The 20,541-nt window shown below is 38.3% G+C and overlaps 1 protein-coding gene across 1 annotated transcript; it reads right to left on the reverse strand.

Annotated features, from left to right (window-relative positions):
• Positions 1 to 90: 90 nt before the first annotated feature.
• Positions 91 to 20,523, reverse strand: LOC109106162 (ribosome-binding protein 1-like). The gene is given in 30 exon segments (XM_042737278.1): positions 91 to 543; positions 630 to 773; positions 2,157 to 2,252; positions 2,337 to 2,420; positions 3,064 to 3,144; positions 3,286 to 3,369; positions 3,501 to 3,596; positions 7,141 to 7,212; positions 7,474 to 7,566; positions 7,651 to 7,740; positions 7,859 to 7,951; positions 8,404 to 8,496; positions 8,944 to 9,031; positions 9,134 to 9,174; positions 9,292 to 9,367; positions 9,472 to 9,509; positions 9,608 to 9,688; position 9,891; positions 10,116 to 10,157; positions 10,278 to 10,337; positions 10,573 to 10,607; positions 10,716 to 10,843; positions 11,120 to 11,258; positions 11,867 to 12,020; positions 12,411 to 12,529; positions 12,860 to 13,012; positions 14,045 to 14,167; positions 14,297 to 14,451; positions 16,950 to 18,710; positions 20,291 to 20,523. Coding segments are annotated over 29 exon segments (4,257 nt in total). The 5' UTR covers positions 18,709 to 18,710; positions 20,291 to 20,523; the 3' UTR covers positions 91 to 504.
• Between the last annotated feature and the right edge of the window lie 18 nt (positions 20,524 to 20,541).

A 20,541-nucleotide genomic window follows, 5' to 3' on the forward strand; every position in this document is an offset into this window, starting at 1 on the left:
ATGCATGAAATAGTATTAGACTCTTAGTATTAGAATTTTTGGGTGAAATATTTCTTTAAATAAAAAAAAGAAAGAAACATGACAGTAAAATAAAGGTATGTTGCCATTTATTATCAAATTTACTACAATGGTGTTGAAGCCAGCTACAGAGATTCCAAATGCTGTACCCATGTACCAATACAATTATGCATACTCATTCAATAACAAGAAATTAATTGCACTAGTTAATGTACGCATAACGTACATGCGGTTTCCCTTTTAACACTGACATCAGGAGGAGAGGTGTGGGAACACTAGGAATATAAGGCAGAGGAATATTTTCTGACATAGCCAGAAGGTTTCAGATGGAATGTCCGAAATAAAATGTTTACATGAGATAAATTTCTCCAAAAGTCTTCAATTTCTCCCAAGACTATAGTGCAACAAAAAAGGGAAGAAATTTTTCGGAATGCTTCATTTTGGTCATCTTAAGGCAATTTTTGGCAATTTGTTTAGTTTTACACCTCAAACAGAAGTGCCTTTCTTCACTTCTCCATCACCCTCCTGAAAAACAAAGAACATAAATAACGTTAACACAGGCATGCAGCTATTTTCCTACAGACTTTTATTAATTTGTATGATGTTTGTACATTGTCTCGCAGTTGATCCTGCAGGGTCCTGACTTTGTCCTTCTCTTTGGAAAGTTGGTCCTGACTGTTTCTTAGCAGCTGTTGGAGTCTGGTGGCTGCCTGGCCCAAATCTTTGGTCATCTTTCGCTCCTTTTCTAGACACTCCTGAAACGAAGTAGTGAGCATTAGGGATTTATATAGAAACTCACTTCTAACAGTTAAACAAGAAACATTTTAGATAAAGCTCTTCCAGTATGCATGCACAAATTCATAATTAAATGTGCTCATTTTTATTGTTTATTAAGTAAATAAAATACATACAAATAAACTTATTACAATAACAACTACATACGATTTTCAGTTTAAATTTAAAACTGCATAATCAGTGCATAAATTTTGAGTGATTTGACACTTTTTCTCTTCTTCCTTCTATCAAAAGCAACCTCAAGAATAATAAGATTTACAAAGTCTTAATATGAACTGTACACAATTTAAAGGGTTAGTTCACCCAAAAATTCCTCACCTTCATGTTGTTTCAAACCCGTAAGACCTCCGTTCATCTTTGGAACACAAATTAAGATATTTTGGATGCATCCCATGAGCTCTCTGACCCTCCCGTAAGACAACAAGAGTCCTTACACAATCAAGGTCCAGAAATACAGCAAGGACATCAGTAAAATAATCCACGTGACATCAGGAGTTCAACCATAATTTTACAAGGCAACGAGAATACTTTTTGTGCACGGAGAAAACAAAAATAACGACTTTATTCAACAATTCGTCTCACCCTGGTGCCATTTTGGAGAGTATCTACTGAACGTAAACAATGTATGCCATTCTGTGTCAGCTGTGTCATGCGGATAAGTTGCCTACGTTGTTTGCGCTTTGATGTGAATGTAAAAAATGTATCCGCATGACGCAAAATATCTTAATTTGTGTTCCGAAGATGAACGGAGGTCTTACAGGTTTGGAACAACATGAGGGTGAGTCATTAATGACAGTCTTTTCATTTTTTGGTAAACTATCCCTTTAACAAGACATTACAAATAAATTGATAAATAAATACATAAAATTCTATACAATCTTTCAAACTGATATTTGATAAAAGTTCTAATATTTTATCTAGAGAAAAGTTTTTAAAAATATCCATTAATTTACTTGGAGAAAAACATTTCCACAGTACCACTTTAACAGTCAAGGAACACCTACAAAAAGCATGTTAAGGCAATTCTTCTCCTTTCAATAAATACACACAGGTAAGTCTTGTGTGACCAGTTCTACATCTTGTAAATACAGTTTGGACATTTCTATTTTCAAACCAAAATCAATGATTAGATCTTTCATTTATAACTGGATTCACTTCATATACTTTGTTATGGATGCATTTAATCCATTCCGTTTGCCACTTTTTGGAAATATAGAAATCTAGCACCAACATCAGATGTTGGTATTTGACATTGTCATTCCCAGCAGAAGTGCTTTCTTAGCAGCTTATAAGGAGAAAAAACACATTATACTGGTTATCAGCTTTTCAAAGTTCAAAAATACCTTCAGCTGAACAACATCCTCCATGGCTGCAGCGTCTTCAGCTGACTTCATCTGTTCTAGATGGCTCTGAAGCTGTTTTTTGAGGGCTTCCTGAGCCTATAAAGGATGGAATAATGTGTTTAATGAATAACATGTTTTTAGAAATCTAGACGAAACACAAGATCTTGAACACCACTGTACCTGCTCAACTTCTGCAGAGAGCTGCTGGTTTAGAGCCTGTTCACCTTGCAGTTTTTCCAACGTCTGCTCCAGCTGAGCCTGGACCTGACCAAACCAACAATACCACCCGAGTAGATATGTTATTGTAGCTAATCCATGAACTACTGCAAAACCTTTCCATGCCAGTCAACACAAGAGCTGCATTAGTGCCCAATGCATCCAGAAAATGAGAGTGAAAACAAGCATAAAATCTTCCAAAAATAGTAGGATCTTCAAAGAAGTATGAGTTTCAAATTCAAAAGACAAATGTTAGTGGTTAAAAAAGGTAAGCGACAGAAAGAACCCAAGAGCGCAGATATTCAGAGATGAAAACAGGTGCCTGGGTTAACAGAAGCTGCTGAAACAAAATGCTGAAATATGAATGGTTAGAATTATGAGTAAAAAATCCCCTCACTGGCAGCACTGGATAGGGAGAATAACTTATGGCACATAAATATAGTCTCGTGTATAGGGTAAAATCATCTCAATGTGTAGAGTGAAATGAACTATGTAAATAAACTTGAATTAACTTTTTTATGGATATTTGGCGACTGTGTCTCCTAACATAATCAGCAAAGCAAGCAGTATTCAAGGCAACCATTTTTGGAAGACTTATTCTATAGGCATTGATGGGTTTTGAGACACAGCCATAGTTCTATCTAATACTGCCAAGTGAGGTGCAGGGTGCTTTTCTGTGTCGCACCCTAACCTGACACTCCTCCGCCTCAGGCTGCCCGTTCTCTGCCACTCCCTGAGCTCGTGTTGTCACGTCACTCAGTTGCTGTCTGATCTGGAAATAAAAGCGGTCACTCAACAAAACCAACTTTGTTTAAATCCTTTGCAAAAGCTCCTGTTTGTCACATGATTGTGGGTAAACAGAATAGTAGGTGTAAACCTGTAGCAAATGCTTGGGACTTCAAGAGAAACCAACCTGTGAAAGCTCCTCCCTCTGCGTCTGTATCTCCTTCTGGGCCGCACTCAGCTGTCTTTCTGATTCTGCTAAAACTTGCTTCAACTAAAAAACAAACAAAATTAACTGTAAAGTGGCAGAGCTGGACTAGATCAAGATCTTTTCACAACTTGTCTGATGTTGTATCTCATATTGTGTTTTAGTGAATAAGCCTTTAGGCAGGAGTGTGCGCTTACCTGTGTTATCTCTTCAGACTGACTCTGGCTGTCAGTGGAAACTGACTGGAGCTTTTTCTCCATTTGGGCCTCGAGCAACATCACTTTCTCATCCAGCTGCACAGGGGGAAGAAATGGATAGATACAAAATATCGACTGAATGAAAATTTCTGGTGAAAGAATGAGGAATATTGAGTGCCGTTAAAATGTACTTCTTTATATAAAGGTTTTTGCCCACTTCCTGTTTTTTTTTTTTTTTTTTTTGCATATGTCACACTTAAAAGATTCAGATCATCAAAAAAAAATTTATATTACACAAAGATAGTGCAAGTAAATACAAAATGCAGTTTTTAAATTATGATTTCATTTATTAAGTGAAAAAGCTGTTCAAACCTATCTGGCCCTTCATGAAAAATTAATTGCCCCTCCTGTTAAATCACGAAAGAACTGTGATTAACCACACTATTTTAGAAAGTTAAATTTCACTAGCCATACCCAGGCCTGATTACTGCCAGATCTGTTGAATCAAGAAATCACTTAAATAGAACATGTCTGACAAAGTGAAGCATGCTTAAAGAGCAGCACATCATGCCGCGATCTAAAGAAATTCAAAATAGTTGACATTTATCAGTCTAGAAAGGGTTATAAAGCCATTTCTAAGGCTTTGGGACTCTAGCGAACCACGGTCAGAGCCATTATCCATAAATGGAGAAAAATTGGCATAGCGGTGAACCTTCCCAGGAGTGGCCGGCCTACCAGAATTACTCCAAGAGTGCAAGGACGACTCATTCAGGAGGTCATAAAAGAACCCAGAACAACATCTTAAAAACTGCAGGCCTCAATCGCCTCAATTAAAGTCAGTGTTCATGATTCAACAATAAAAAAAGAGACTGGGCAATAATGGCATCCATGGGAGAGTTCCAAGGCAAAAGCTATTGCTGACCAAAAAAAAAAAAAGAGCACAAAAGGTTCGTCTCACATTTGCCAAAAAAATATCTTAATTATCCCCAATCTGCACTCTATCAGAAAATCCTGAAGGAGAATGTCCGGCTGTCAGTTTGTGACCTCAAGCTCAAGCGCACTTGGGTTATGCAGCAGGACAATGATCCCAAACACACCAGCAAGTCCACCTCTGAATGGCTCAAGAAAAACTAAATTAAGGTTTTGGAGCGGCCAAAATCAAAGTCTGGACTTAAATCCGATTGAGATGCTGTGGCATGACCTTAAACAGTCCATTCATGCTCGAAAGCCCTCCAATGTGGCTGAATTAAAACAATCCTGCAAAGAAGAGTGGGACAAAATTCCTCCACAACGATGTGAAAGACTCAGTGCCAGTTATCGCAAATGCTTGATTGCAGTTGTTGCAGCAAAGGGTGGCACAACCAGTTATTAGATTTAGGGGCAATTACTTTTTTTACATAGTGCCAGGCAGGTTTGGACAGCTTTTTTCCCTTAAAGCCCATGTTGCAGGTTAACCACCACTGTCGATTAATGGGTACATAAATCACTCAAGATATGTATATCATTTTTAAAATGTCTCAAATATGGCCTTAAAGACCAGTTTTTACAGTTTTTTTTGTTTTTTACGTTTTTGGTATTAACGGTTTTTTTTTTACGCAATTCGGTGATGACGTCACATTGGGGAGAAGTGGAGGAAAGGAAGCCTCAGCCTAGTATGATGCGCGTTCCAGGCAACCCTTAACCCGTGTTTTTCCCAACCTTAAACCCGTGAAAGTGCAGTGGAACGGAAGTCACAAACCCGTGACTTCCCACCCGTAGAACTCGTACTAGATCGATGTACTCAGAGTTCCGACGTCACACAGGACGCGAAACAACAATGACAGCCCCTAAGGATAATACTGCCTACGGACGCAGTGTTTATGCAAGTGGTTCACGTTGAAAAAACGATTTTAGGACAATGTAACGTTGCGATAAACACTGGGATGAGGAAGAGGTGGCAAAGAGCCAACATGTATGATGGGCCAGCAGCCCTATAATTTTGAACCAGCCAGACGTGAGAGAGCAAATGAGGAATTGCCAAGAACTGATGGCCGTCAAAGCCAATTAAATGCATGGTCCGAGGAGAATGAGTGGAGAGTTGGTGAAGTGTCCTGGTGAGTTACATATATATATATACATATACATATATATATATATATATATACATATATATATATATATATATATATATATATATATATATATACATATATATATATATATATATATATACATATATATTATATATATATATTATACACATACATACATACATATACATATATATTTATTATTATTTTTTTTTTTTTTATTATTTTTTTTTTTTTTTTTTATTTTTTTTGGATAGCGCCGAGTGAAAAATTAATGTTTTCTTTATATCTAGTGGCAGTGATCATGAAATTAGTTCAGATAAGTACCAGTAACCTTTGTCATAGTGTCGTACTGGTAAACTTTTTCTTTGTCATCTAGAAATAGAAAGCATCATGCTAGCTATATGGGCGTTTTCTAAGCGTTTATCTCTTTCTCCGGTGAAAATGTTGTTGCAAACGTAGCCGCGTGTCTGTCGCTATGTTTGGCTGGTGCTTGTGTGGAAACTGCGTTGGAAAGCTGGTGCTGTAGGGAAATGAGTGCGTTTGGTCGCTGTTGGTCGATATCTATCCATCGATCTATCTGTCTGTCTGTCTATCTATATCTATGTATTTATCTATTTATCTATAATCTGCGCTATCTGAATACTCTCGTCTACTACTCGTCTCTCTAGTCGCTCTCAAGGCGGGCTTTGGTAAATTCTCTCCCCAATGTGACGTAATGCAATGCATTGTGGGGGAAAGGAGAATCATTGCAAACCGCTGTAAGATAGTACCTACTTTTTCGTACTTTTTCAATTTTGTGATACCCAACAACATAAAATACAATGGATAACAGTTTAAATGTTCATTACCAACAAGCAAATTGCACAAATTCGTTGAAAAATTAACCATGCAACACGGCCTTTAATAAATGAAATAATTATTTCAAAACTGCATTTTGTATTTACTCTGGTTATTTTCGTGTAATATTAAAATTTGTTCGATGATCTGAATCATTCAAGTGTGACAAATGTGAAAAAAAAACAGGAAGGGGGTGCGAAAACGTTTTCACATCACTGTACACTTGGGTTCAAACTTATAAGGTAGCAGGAACCAGACAATAAACAAATTGTAGCAATATCAGGAAAATCTTTTTGTGTGTTCACATACAAAGTGATATAAAAATCATCAAGTTTCATACGATTCTGGTGAAGCAACGATTTTTAAAAATTCAAAATGTAAATTTCTCCAGTCAGAAGTGACCGAAGACTGCACAAGGGTTAAAGACTTTTACTAACTTAAATTTGAGTTTTTAAGGACCCATGAGGATCTTGCATATACATGGTTAAATTTGCTCAGTGGTGAAAAAGTCGTTTGAATGTAAATCAATAATAAATGAGAATGCATTAGCTGAGTCCTAATATGAAGTATTTCATATTTTGATAATACTTTATTTTTTTAAGTCACTGGGTTTGTCAGTTTATGGTTTATTTATAGAGCCTGACACATTTTTGCACTCTGTAATACTCATCTTTTGTATTCCTATAGTGTCCTGCTGTACAAAATATCATTTCCACAGGTGAAATATGTACCTGTTGGGTTCTCTGGTTCTCCCCTCTCAAGCTCTCTGTCGTCTCTTCTAATTCCTGCACCTTTTTGAGTGCCTACATAAAATGACAGATTGAAGACATAAAATGACAGACTTAAACCTTCACACTCGCTTTCACTTGGAGGTGGAATGACCATCCAAATTCCCCCTGAAATATTATGAACGTTTTCCATAACACTTGGATAACAAAATCATAACCAAAATATATATTTTCTATAATCAAAGAAAAATGAATAAAGTCTTCTTCTTTAATATTGTACTTACACTATGTCTGCAGATTTATATGTGTGTGTGTTAACACAGTGAATAAACCTACCATTTTCAGTTTCTCCTCTGACTCCATTATCTGGGTCTTCCACACTCTCTCCTCCTCCTCTACACTCTTCTGAAGCGTTTTCAGCATCCCCTCCTGAAGAACATCAGGAAACAAATCCGGCTCAATAACATTCCCATTAAGGCTTTGCTAAAACAGATTCTTGGTGTATAATCTCACCGTCTCAGCCAGTACGCTCCTGTACTGTTCACACTCAGACTGTAATGTGCACTGACTCTCCTGGGCTGCCTGTAGTTTCCCCATTATCTCCTAATAATAAAAACAGCATTGTAGTAACTACAAATATGCCTTACATCCCCAGTAGGGGGCAACAAAGAGCCACGTTAAGATGATAATAGCACAAGGCCACAAACCACAGCACACTTACCACCATCTCTGTGCTTTGCTGGGATTCTTGGCTCTGTTGCTTTTGATTTAACACCTCTTGTGCTTTCACAGCAAAGTCTTGCAGCCAACTGGTCTGAAGAAAGAGAATGAGAGACTCGGGATTAGCTAGCATTCAAAGTGTATCAAGTACGCTACCATTCAGAGGTTGAGGGTCACTACGATTTTTATTATAAAGAAATTAATACTTTAATATACAAAGATTAATAAAAAAAATAAAATATGAATAAAACATTTACTGAGCACCAAAATCATCATATTAGAATGATTTCTGAAGGATCATGTGACACTGAAGACTGGAGTAACGCATACTGAAAATTCAGCTTTGCCGTCACAGGAATACATTAAAATTGTAAAAAAAAATATTAATATAGAAAACAGTTATTTTAACAAACTTTTGAATGATACTGTATGTATAGAGGGACTGATGTAACGTGTTTTTGCTTTTCCAAAACACACCAATATTACAAGTGGATCCAAAAACAAAACTGAGAAATGAAACCACAAAAAAACTGAAATCCTAGACACCTGCGTTGTCTCTATGTTGATGTGTGGGAAAAGAGAATGAAGAACTTCTTTGGTCTCAGCCTGGACAGATTTCAGCATGTCCTCTAAACTTTCCTGTAACAACATTAAATGCTCAGTGTATTATTCACAGTGTAATATTCACATTAACATTCTAAAACCAACAAAAATGCAAATCTAAGCACAGAAATTAAACAAAAAATAAATCTTTTAGTCTTAGTTAAATGCTGAGACACTGGAATAAACAGTGGATTAACATGAAACATAAATAACTTGAGGTTTCTTTAAAGCTAAAAACTGTTGAGTAAAATGATGACCCTTAACACTTCTTTCATCTGCCACCATTTTTGCACACACAGAAAAACCTACATATGGTTCTTTAAAAGTCCTGAAATAGAAATGGAAGAAAACTAGAACAATCTGCTTTGTACATATACCCAGCTGACATGAGATAAAATGTGTGCCTACGCATGTTTTATGAATCACTGTGTACATGTAAGATAATGACAAGCACGTCCACAGTTGTCACAGTTGGCTACTTACGTAACTCTTGCCTTGTGACTGATTTAGTTCCTTGAGCTGCTGTACTTCCTGTTGTAGTGATGTCACTAGGCTCTCTTTGTCAGTGACACTGAAAAACATTATAAAAACCACTTGGCTTTTGTGGAGGAAGACACTTATGGCTGGCAGGAGCATATACATGCAGTGGCCTTCAGTAGGACAGAATATGTACCATTTATGTAGTGACTCCAGCTTGGTTGTGTTGTCTTCCAGCTGTAAATGGAGAGTGCATTATTAGAAAATGGTGAGTTGTTTTAAACTAACAAATGATACACTTTAGCTTTAAGTGTCAAATGTACTAATATAGAATAACAGTGAAGTCTCACTTACTTTAGTGTTATACTGTTCTTTACACTGCTTCATCTCTTCTTCAAACAGAGCCACCTGAGACTCTCTTTCTTTTAAACTACAGGAACAACAAGAAGAGAACATATGGCATTAAATTGTACTATGAGAATGAGAAAAACACATGAATTTGAAGCTGTTGTTTGCATCACAAATGAAGCATACCTGTTTTGAAGCTGTTCCAGCATTTCTGTGTTTTCAAGCTAGGAATAACAATAATAACAATAATAAATGGGATTAATGGTTAGGTTTAAATTGAATTATTGTTTGAAGTGTCAGGGTTTGCATATGATAAACTTACTCTGGTGAGGTCTGAACTTTTTTCTTTAACCTGTTGGAGCTCTCCCTGAAGAGTTGCTATTTGGTCATCCTTTTCTTTAATCTTCGATTCAAAGGAAAAGATCAGATTAATAAATATTCAGATCAACTGAAATGTATTAATGAAGCCATCCTGCCGCTAGGGCTGCACGATTAAATGCGTGCTCATCAGTAAAGCCGGTTCCGTGGTAGCGGTAAACATCCGTCACCTGTTTTCAAAATGCACCGGGAGTTCATACACAGAGCCGTAGTTCACTTCAAGCTACGCTATATCGTGGTCATAATCGAATGCGATTCATCACAATTATGAACAGGAATATGCGTAGCTTGTCAGTTGAACTACGGCTCTGTGTATAACTGCCGCTCCCGTTTTTGAAACAGGTGACAGACATTTACCGCTAATCACGGAACCGGCTTTACTGATGAGACACGCATGACAAATGCATGCGATTAATCGTGCAGCCCTACATCAGACAACATCCTTATCGTACCTGTGCTGCAACTGCTGCACCTTTGTTGTGTTATCCACCTGAAGAGGACATGTGATTGGTTCAAATAAGGTGGCACAACAAATCACATTTTATAAATTAAAAGTCAGTTACTAATGAAATACTAAAATGAGCTGAAAATGTCTAAGAAGCAGTATGTTCAGCTTCACCTGATTGGCGATGATGTTTTTGAGTTGGATCAGTTCCTCTTCTTTCTCCTTCAGGCTAGAGATTAAACAATCAGTGTGTATTCATGTTCAACAAATGTTAGCTGTAAAGCTGATAATTTTATTGATGCATTTTTTTTTGTTGTTGAATTGTACTAAAATTGTATGACTTATGCAAAAAACAAGAAAATTTGTCACTGGAGAAAAAATAAACATTTCATCATCATCTGAAAACAAGTCATCAACTTATCAACATTTTTTGCGTCTCAAGCAAATATGGCCTTTTATCTTACCTATTCCTTGCTTTCTCCAGTTCAGCCATCGAAGCCTGTAAATATTACACATGCAATTTACCTCACAACTATAATTTACATGATGTTTAACAAACTTAAACCCATTTATTCAATTTGACACATCTCAGAAAGTAGAATGTCACCTCTGAATTGTGGTTCTGTTCTTTGTTCTGGCTCGCCTCCAGCAGTTTCAGCTGGCTCTGCAGGCTCTCCAACTGTCCGGTCCGCTCTTTCATTTCTGTCTCCATACTGGCCACATGAGCTTGAGCCTCTGAAACAATGCAGTGACCAAGAAAACTCTTATTCCGAATGACTAATTCATAACTTCGCTGATGCTTTTGTCCAAAGCAACATATAGTACACAAGAAACCTGATGTTAAACGTTTTGTTAGAAGACACATTGTGGATACTGCAAGCATTACACCTTGCACGATTTGCAGCTCAGATCTAACCAACTTTTTCACTTATAAAGAAATGTTTTTAAAGCAGACTGAATCTTGTGGTTTTACAAAGAGCATCCTTGCTTAAGAACCAAGTGGGTGCTGACCTGCTAGAGCAGTGGCGTCTTTCTGAGCATGTTCAAGCTGTGTCTGAAGGCTGTTTCTGCTGCTCTGGGTCTGTCTGAGCTCCTCACTCACTTCCTCCAGACGCTTCTGCAGGGCCTGTTCACTGCTCACCCAGTTCACCTGCAGGGGATAAAAAAAAAAGCATGAAAACAGAAAACAGAGTTCAGATTTGGTCACACAATGCCACTAAATTCAGAGTCTTTATGAACATAATAGGTGATATCATATAAAGAGTAGAGTACAGTGCTAGCAACACCAAGGTATATGTACCTTGAATGCAATCTAAGTTGCTTTGGATAAACACAATGGACCATAACCATCTAAAATTTTTAAACACCTAAAAACAGCAATTACAATTTTGTGTTCTGATATGATAAACAACATTCAAATAGTTTTGTGTTCTATAACTTTTTTAGAGGGAGACAGTGTAAAGTAAACTTATTTTATGTCCTAATGTTTATTTAGACTAATTTCTAACTGGGAACTAACATAACACAGGAACACTGATTCTCTTGGTGTTCGATTACTCAGAGATTATATCAAAAGCTCAGCGAGAGGTAGCAGAAAGCTCTAATGAGGCTGGTGCTCATGCTGGGAGATGTTTTGTAAAAATAAGAGTGGCATTTGGAACACTTTCATAAGAGGCATCACAAAACTAACTACAACTCAGCAAAGTAAACAACAGGAATGATTGGCGTCTGTGGTGCAAAAAAGTGCGAGTATCTGACCTGCAGCTGGGTCAGTTGTTTCTCAGCCATGGCAGCTCTAGATTCCAGATTTTTCCTGAGCTGTTCGTCAGCCTTCAAGGCCTCATTCTTCTCCACCAGCTCCTTATTCAGTCGAAGGCAGTCCTGGCGCAGTTTGGCCAATTCAGCATTTTGTCTTATTGATAAAAAAAAAAAAAAAAAAATTACCATTCTGAACATGGACAGGACAGGAATATGGAATATCAGAAATATGCAAGTTTAAATAAAAAAAAAGTACATTTTGCAGTTTGCCCGGAAAGCACAAATAGGAGTTAAAGATAATCTGAGTTGTCGACTCATCATAACCAGCAGCAATCATCAACAACCCACATGAAGACATTTTGACGGTTGCTTGGTTACTATATTTGATATGTTTAGCTAGTTAGTCTGTTGCAATCTTATTGGTAAAAAGTTGTGATCATCCAAGTGTTGTCTCTGATATAAAGCAATGTTTGTCACAATCGTGAAACAGATGAATTAAGAAAGCAAGACATTATTGGGTTTGGCAGGAGCTGTAGCTTCATACTTGCTCTCCGTCTGACTGGTGGCTTGATTAAGCGCATCCCTGAGGATGGAGTTCTCCTGCTGCAGACGGGCCAGCTGAGCATTAGGGCCTTTCTCCAGTTGGTCCTGGAGAGCCAAGATCTAAGGAGGAGCAGAAAGGGTTTAGGCACGTCACGTAAATATCAGGGCTGCCAAAGCTCATTAATGTGATTAATTAAAAGCATCTAATCCTGTTAAATTTAATGCATTCACTTATACCTAAAATTATTGAGAAAACTTCCATCTATGTTACAATGTATAACAAATAAATGCATATTATGGAAGAAAAAATGTTTGGTTATCTCATAATTTGAGATTAATCATGTTTAATCTAAATGTTTTACTAAATAAATATTTTACTAGATGTCCATGTAATCATGTGACTTTTTAGAGAGTCTTGCTACCATGCTGGTGTACGGCAGAGAATCTCACTTTGGCATTAAGTTGCTGAGTCTCCGCAAGGTGGTCTTGATAACTGGCCTGCATGCGTGCTTGCAGGGCGATAATGTCCTGCTCTCGTTTACTCAGCTGAGAGCTCAGCCTGGTCTCTACAGATGCCACCTTTGACTTCTCCACAGAGAGCTCCTATACAACAAACATAAATCATATGCAGTTCATGATCTGGCATGAAAACAGGCCATCACAATACTTGTGGCTTCTGTTGAAGGGTTGTGTAGAGGTTAGGGTTGGGTCCGATAGACGATGGCTGATAGACATCATGATGTTGAGCTGGCATCGGGTCCCCCTCCCACCCCATACCCCTGCACTCCGCCACATCCCAATACCATGTCCGGAAAGAAAATGACGTGTACTACGGAACCCCTAAAGGGAATAAATACGAGATTCAAGGAAAATATATATTTCAATATTTTTTCTCACAGTTATATCATTGGCCAATTATACTGTATATAAATTGTGGGCATCAGGGAGCTGCTATTATGCCTGGCATTTAAACTGATTTTGAATGCACGATCGCTTTTCAGTTTCACTTTCACTTTCGAGATTTGCGATCGCACGTACTCTGTTAGCGGCAGTACTTACCACACATTTGGCAAATCATTCGCCATCATCCTCAGTCATCTCTCCTTACCCTGTTTATGTGGTAAGTGAAATTTGATGTACTGTAATGTAACAGGCAACCATTAGCAATTTGTTTCCGTGCCTTTCTGAATACAGATTCATGCTTCAGGCACCCCCTCTAAACCCACCCCCCTTCCGCCCTGATGTTATCGTCAATCACGATATTTCACTGTAAACATTGTCCGATGCCAGTTTTGTAGACATCGCCCAACCCTAGTGGAGCTGGTAAAAAACTGTAGACAACCATTCAAAAAGTTTTTTTTTTTTTTTTTTTGCTTGAAAGAAATGATTACTTTATATTCAATTAGGACTTATTAACTGATTAAAAGTAATTACTGTTTTCAACATTCCCAACCCAGAACAAGGTTTAAACCTAGTGTATTATCACCATCAGACCAAAGTAAAATATTTAATCAAGAAACTGGCCAGTTTTCCCCTAATAGAGTCCAAATAAGGCTTAATGCGTGTGCACATATCAAACTTTCCTAATTTGTATGTGATTATTTTTTAGACTGGCATGAGCGTTTCAGGCCTCACTTTAGTCAAATCCCTCAGTCGGCTTTTAACAGCTGCTGAGTCCTCCTGCTCGGTTGCCAGCTGCTTGTCTCGTTCTTCCAGCTGTTTCTTCAGTACAACTACCGGATCACCCTTCTGTGTGGCCTGTAAACATGCATAAAACTCTGTTTAGTCAAACATCTTGGTTAAGTTTAAATAAAGTAATAGAAAGTGAAAGATCACTCATTTAAAAATATAAAACAAGACGAAACGATTTTAGGAAGTTGGCCATACCTTGTGCCATGTGTCCTGAATAATGCCAGCCTTATCAGACAGAATCTGAATGAGCTGCTGGGCCTCTCCTTCAGTGAACACCATACTCCTCACCGTGGAAAGCAGGGCCTTGTAGGGCAGGTACAGTGGACTGTCCGCAGAGTCTGCAGCCACCGCTAGAGAGAAAGAAACAAAAAACAGAACATTTATTAAGGTTATGCCTAAGAAAAAAAAGATACAAATAACAGAACTCACAGAGTTAATAGCTATCCACTGAGAAAACACAGATACATCCCTTTGGAGTGCCAGCATGTCATTCTGTATTTGAGAGACGCTAAATCAGAAAGCTAAGAAGTGCTCTGCAGCAAAACCGTCTCTGGTCACAGCAGGGTGTCCACTAAACTAAACTAATTGTGTTTATGAGCAAATTCTCCAAATCATTTTATTACACTACTTAACATTCCCTAAACACCAACACCATGATCTCCAGCATCCAATCAAACATGTTGAGAACAGCAACATAAAATAAAACAGACAGACCAAAACAAGTGCAGCTTCCAGAGAATGATGTGTACAATACAGTTAACCAAAAGCTTGTACAGGGATGTGTGTATGCACTTTCATGTTCTTTATTGACTTGCTGTGTTATTCAGACAGTGCTAACATGGCATGAGTGCAGTGTGGCACCAGGATGAGATGGCACCCAGGACTGACGATAAACTCCTATTGTCCAGTCACTAATGGCCTTTGTGTGCTCCCCTAATGGAGCAGCTGAGGCAAAAGTATTGTTTGAACGGGGCCAAGAGGGCTGTGCTTCGTGAAGAAGAGTGGAATTCTGGGTGCACGGAAACACCTGTGTGCTGCCACAAACTCTCTGCTTTTTCCCATGGCCAAAGCAGTGCAATACCTTCTCACAAATGACTGGAGTTACTTTATTATTTAATAGATTAAAAGTATTTATACATTTTTTAATTAGTTTTTATTTACATTTTCATTTATTTTTTTATTAAAGTTCTTTTTATTAGTTTTAGTAATTTTACTACAACTTATGTCAGCTAACTAAAATTGTTTTTTTTTTTTTTTTTTTTCAATTAACAAATGTTTTTATTGTTAGTTTTACTTGATAACAACACTGAAAGGTTGACTATTCTAACAATAAATTAACTAAAGAGTTAGGCTGAGTGATTTATCTAGATTTTTTTTGTGGTATTGCTTTATTTTGTGTTGTGTGACTAGTCGATTTTGACAATATGCAGTTTTTCACATCTCTAGTTGACAGAGTGTGCAAAAAGAGAGAAAGAAAGGCACAGAGAATAAGTCAAAATTATGCATAAAATCATAAGAATCAAGGGCAAGGCAGAATGTGAAACTGTTATTAAATGAAACTCAAACTATGTGCTTAAGAGCCTGTGAACTAGCACACACACGTACATGAAAACCAGCACAAGAGCAGAAGAATGCAGCTCACTGCCTCCATTCCCCTGTGAGTAGCACTTTAGACAGAAACCCACTCTGTGCTCTCTGCAACCAATCAGAGCCAACATCAGCAAATAAGGAGTAGTGCTATTCCAACACCCCACCCACAAAGGAAATAGAGCACATCAGCGCTATTTGTCAGAAGAAATAATCCAGACGGTACTCTGAACGAGATAACTGACATCAGGAAGTGACACGTATATAAACTTAGGAGTCAGCCACTTCACATACTCCAATTTTCAGGTTTTCCAGGTTCCACTTGGAGGTTTATTACATGTCATGTAGATATAATCTGTGTGGTCTAGTCAAAAATTTTATCTCTGTGTATTTAAAGGTCTGGCAAACCAGTCAGAAGAATCCTATTATTGCACACTGAGGCCATACTTCCTTTAAGACATAGCTGGATTGAATATATTAATTTGGACTGGCTTTTTTTTAAATAACAGGTCTAACATAAGCTATCTGCTACACTTCTGAAAAATTACACTGCATTCTTCTGATAATGTAAAATAAAAAAATAAATAAAAGTATAAATATAAATACTATTTATAATAATAAATATAAATACACCATATAATAAATACATAATAATTACATATGTAACATTAAGTATTTATAAACGCATAAAAGCAAATAAATATTTTCAATATCAATCTTTATTAATATATAATAAAGATATTAAAGATGTACAAACAGAGAATTCAAGCTCCACGTTTGCGGAGCACATACAAAAATCATTTGTCATGGATCAGACAAATATGAAAAAATGGCAAATCCTTTAAAATTAAGGTTAACCTAATATAATCACTAGGTTAAAGCATTAAAGAGTCATTTTTGAGCTGCAATTTAGTGCCTATGAAGACTAATGTAAGCATTCATTTTCAGCAGCACATGTTAGTCCTTCAATGTAGCAAAAGAAAGACAAGAAAGGTAAGCTGGAGGAATAGGAAACACAAACTATGACTCCTAAGGTTTGATGATGCCTTCGTGTATCCTACTGATTACCACTGAAAGCTACTTTTATTAATAATAATATTATTGTTATTTATAATGTCAATTAAGAGAAATGTTGAAAGAATTACAGCTGCAAAGAGAAACAGGAGGGGACAGCCTCCTCCACTTCCCTTAGGTCTGTACAGCCCGCCTAGTAATAATCTGACCACTTAATACAGGTGATTTTGTGGAGATAATAGCATACCTGGCTCTGACTTCTTCTTGGATCCTCCTTTCTTCTTGGCTGGAGCATCCTGTTTGGGCTCTTCTGCTTTGGCCGGCACAGCAGTTACTGAGACAGCTTTCGGAGTACCCACTGGAGGCACTGCCATGACAGGAACCTTTTTGGTCACCATCTCCAATGGACCCACAGATTTGGGCTGAATCTCAGCAGAAACAGACTCTGCTTTGGCTTTCTTCTTCCTCTTTTCCTTGGGAGATGGGGCAGGCGGAGCATCTTCGGGAGCATGACGGGATGCAGGAGGGGTAGGACCTGCAGAAGCTTTTTGGGAAGGGGCCGGGGCAGGTGGATTGGGTTTTCGGTCAGGTGGAGAAGATTTCTGCACTGGGGCTTGTTGAGTGACTTTCTGGGCTGGGGCAGGTGAGGCAGCTTTCTGGGTTGGGGCATTTGAAGCAGACCTTTGGGGTGGTGCAGGCTGAGAAGATTTCTGTGTTGGGGCAGTTGGAACATCATTTTGGGTTTGGGCAGGCTGAGAAGACTTCTGTGTTGGGGCAGTTGGAGCAGCCTTTTGAGTTTGGGCAGGCCGAGAAGATTTCTGTGTTGGGGCAGTTAGAACATCATTTTGGGTTTGGGCAGGCTGAGAAGATTTCTGTGTTGGGGCAGTTGGAGCAGCCTTTTGAGTTTGGGCAGGCTGAGAAGATTTCTGTGTTGGGGCAGTTTGTTAGAAACATCATTTTTGGGTTTGGGCAGGCTGAGAAGATTTCTGTGTTGGGGCAGTTGGAGCAGCCTTTTGAGTTTGGGCAGGCTGAGAAGATTTCTGTGTTGGGGCAGTTGGAGCAGCCTTTTGAGTTTGGGCAGGCTGAGAAGATTTCTGTGTTGGGGCAGTTGGAGCAGCCTTTTGGGATGGGGCAGGCTGAGAAGATTTCTGTGTTGGGGCAGTTGGAGCAGCCTTTTGGGATGGGGCAGGTTGAGAGGATTTTTGTGTTGGGGCAGTTGGAGCAGCCTTTTGAGTTTGAGCAGATATTTGTGCGGGGGCCAGTGGAGCAGATTTTTGTGCAGAGGCCGATGGAGTGGCTTTCTGGTCTGGGGCAGGTGGAGCCGCTTTCTGGGCATTCTGGGCATTTGAAGCAGACTTCTGAGCGGGGGCAGGTGATGCGGATTTCTGTGCAGGGGCAGCTGGAGCAGACTTTTGGGGTGGGGCTGGTGAAGATTTCTGGGTAGGAGGGGGTGAAGCAGATTTTTGGGCAGAGGGAGTTGGAGAGGATTTCTGGGCAGGAGGTGCTGGAGTAGACTTTTGGATAGGTGCAGCAGATTTCTGGGCCGGGGCAGGTGGAGTTGTCTTCTGGGCTGGGACAGTCGGAGCTGATTTCTGAGCCGGGGCAGGTGAAGTGGGCTTCTGAGAAGGGGTGGGTTGAGGAGATTTCTGTGCTGGGGCCTCTTGTTTAGGTACTGGTGTAGAAACTTGTTCTGGGGCTGGAGGACAGGGCTCAGCTGCCACTTCTGTAACCTCAGGTGTGGCCTCTGACTCCAGAAGCTTCCCGTTGGGCTTATCTTCCTTTTTCTTAGCACGATTTTTCTTTTCAGCTGCCTTGTCCTTTTTCTTCTTGTCCGACCGTTGGCTGGATAGGGTCTTCCCCTGCTCCTTCCGCTGCTTGGCTATAGCTTCTTCATATGAGGTCTCCTTCATGGAAAATGTTGAGACCAGAGCAATCCCAATGGCTGAGAACACCATGAAGCCACCAAACACCACTATTCCAAGGGTCTGAGGATCGTAGATATCCATGACTGGCAGTTTCCGTTCCGATTAAAAAGAAAAAAGTGTAAGGTTTGGTGTACTTTTATGTCAATAGTGTTTGTATATTCAAACATAATATATTCCATATATTTTAAAGCTCCACATAAAGGCACTTAAAGCTTCAAGTAACTTGAGTCCCTCTTACCTTCAGATTTTTAATATCAAACACATTTTTGTCGCTGTAATAATTTAAAATTTTACACCAAGGACATTATACTAAGTTGGCTTTTGAATGCTGACCTGAAGAAAAGCTTCTTCCATACAATATGCAAACACTGCATTTGGTAGAAGAAGACCATGTAACCAAAAAAAAAAAAAAAAAAAAAACAAGTATAGATGTCCAAGTGTGTTACCCTCACCTTCTACTACAAAAACTTTGATGAAAAGCTGCTTCCCTACAATATGCAAACACTCTGTTTGTTAAAAAAAAAAAAGAAAAAAAAAAGGAGTTATGTAAGAGAGTTTTCCATTCCGCCATGTGCTGCTGTCTGCAAATTTCTATACTCTGCTGCTTCCATGAGATTCATGCCTATCTCACACTTTAAATATGCACCAAAGCACAAATGTGCTTTGTTTAGTGGCCATCAGTAACGGTAAGTTTTTTGGTAAACAGATTTGTGCATAGACTGCTCTATTTTCTGTGTTAATATATCATGACTTGATTGGGTGCCAATTAATTATTAGATTAGATTATACAGGAAACTTAAATAAAAACTTAAATAAACTTAAATAAAAGAATAATCATATTACATAAAAAAATACTGTATACTGTTAGATCATTTGCATTATGTTTATACCTTGATATCCACTTATAGACTTGCTCATTTATACTGAAATGCGGCAACAGCAGAAAATGTGTGTGTGTGTGTGTGTGGGGGGGGTTCTCTGAAATTTCAATGATTGTAAAACATGACAGACTACATTTATGTTGTACATTTATTTCTGCCTTACATATTTAAATGTTATAAGAAATAATCATTAATAATAGTTATTATATGGTTCATTTGCAATGACTTTACTAGGAGCAATTTAAAGAGCCAATAGGAAATTACGGGAATTTCAACATTTGCTATGAAACTGAAATAAAGGCTTATTCATATTAGATGAAACAGGATTTGTTCCATATTCCATATTCTCATTTGACGCCTATTTATATAATCTTGCTGTGCAATGAACATACAATAAGAAATCAAGGCTGAGAGTTTGTGAACACTACAGTTGTTACATGAACATCAAAGCTGTTTTTTTTATTATTATTATTTGACATTAAAACTGTTAGAGCCGAAATGTGTTATTTAATATACAGTTTTCTTTGCTAGCTCACAAAGGAAAAGCTGGAGTTCACTGTCTGCCTACAACAGAGCATCACTCGAACCAAACTGTGAAACCACTTATTATACTCATGCTATTCACTTCCTAACTACAATAAGATGTATTCGACCCACTGGGCTTATGAGCTAGTTAAAGAGGGAGTAAATAAACAGGAGAGATCAAAGTTTACTGCTAATTGCTTCTGAAAATCTTTTAAGCTTATAATGAATAACACCATAACAAAAGCTTTAAATCTCACCTTTTCTCGCGGCAGATTTCCGTTGGATGAATCACTTCAGGAAGAGTTTAAACAGACGTGATTATCTCGAATCCAACTGCTTCACCGCTCCAGCCAAAAAAAAAACACAAAACAAAACAAAACAAAAAAACAAAAATATTCTTATCCCCAGCTGGAGGAGTCAGTCGATGTCTGTGTGGAGTCGTGGCACTTTCTCGCGCTGGCATTACGCCGGTCAGTGGCCCACATTCCGTTCATCCTGAAGACAGCTG

The sequence above is a fragment of the Cyprinus carpio genome, chromosome B13 (assembly GCF_018340385.1).
Source record: "Cyprinus carpio isolate SPL01 chromosome B13, ASM1834038v1, whole genome shotgun sequence".
NCBI classification, from domain to species: domain Eukaryota; kingdom Metazoa; phylum Chordata; class Actinopteri; order Cypriniformes; family Cyprinidae; genus Cyprinus; species Cyprinus carpio.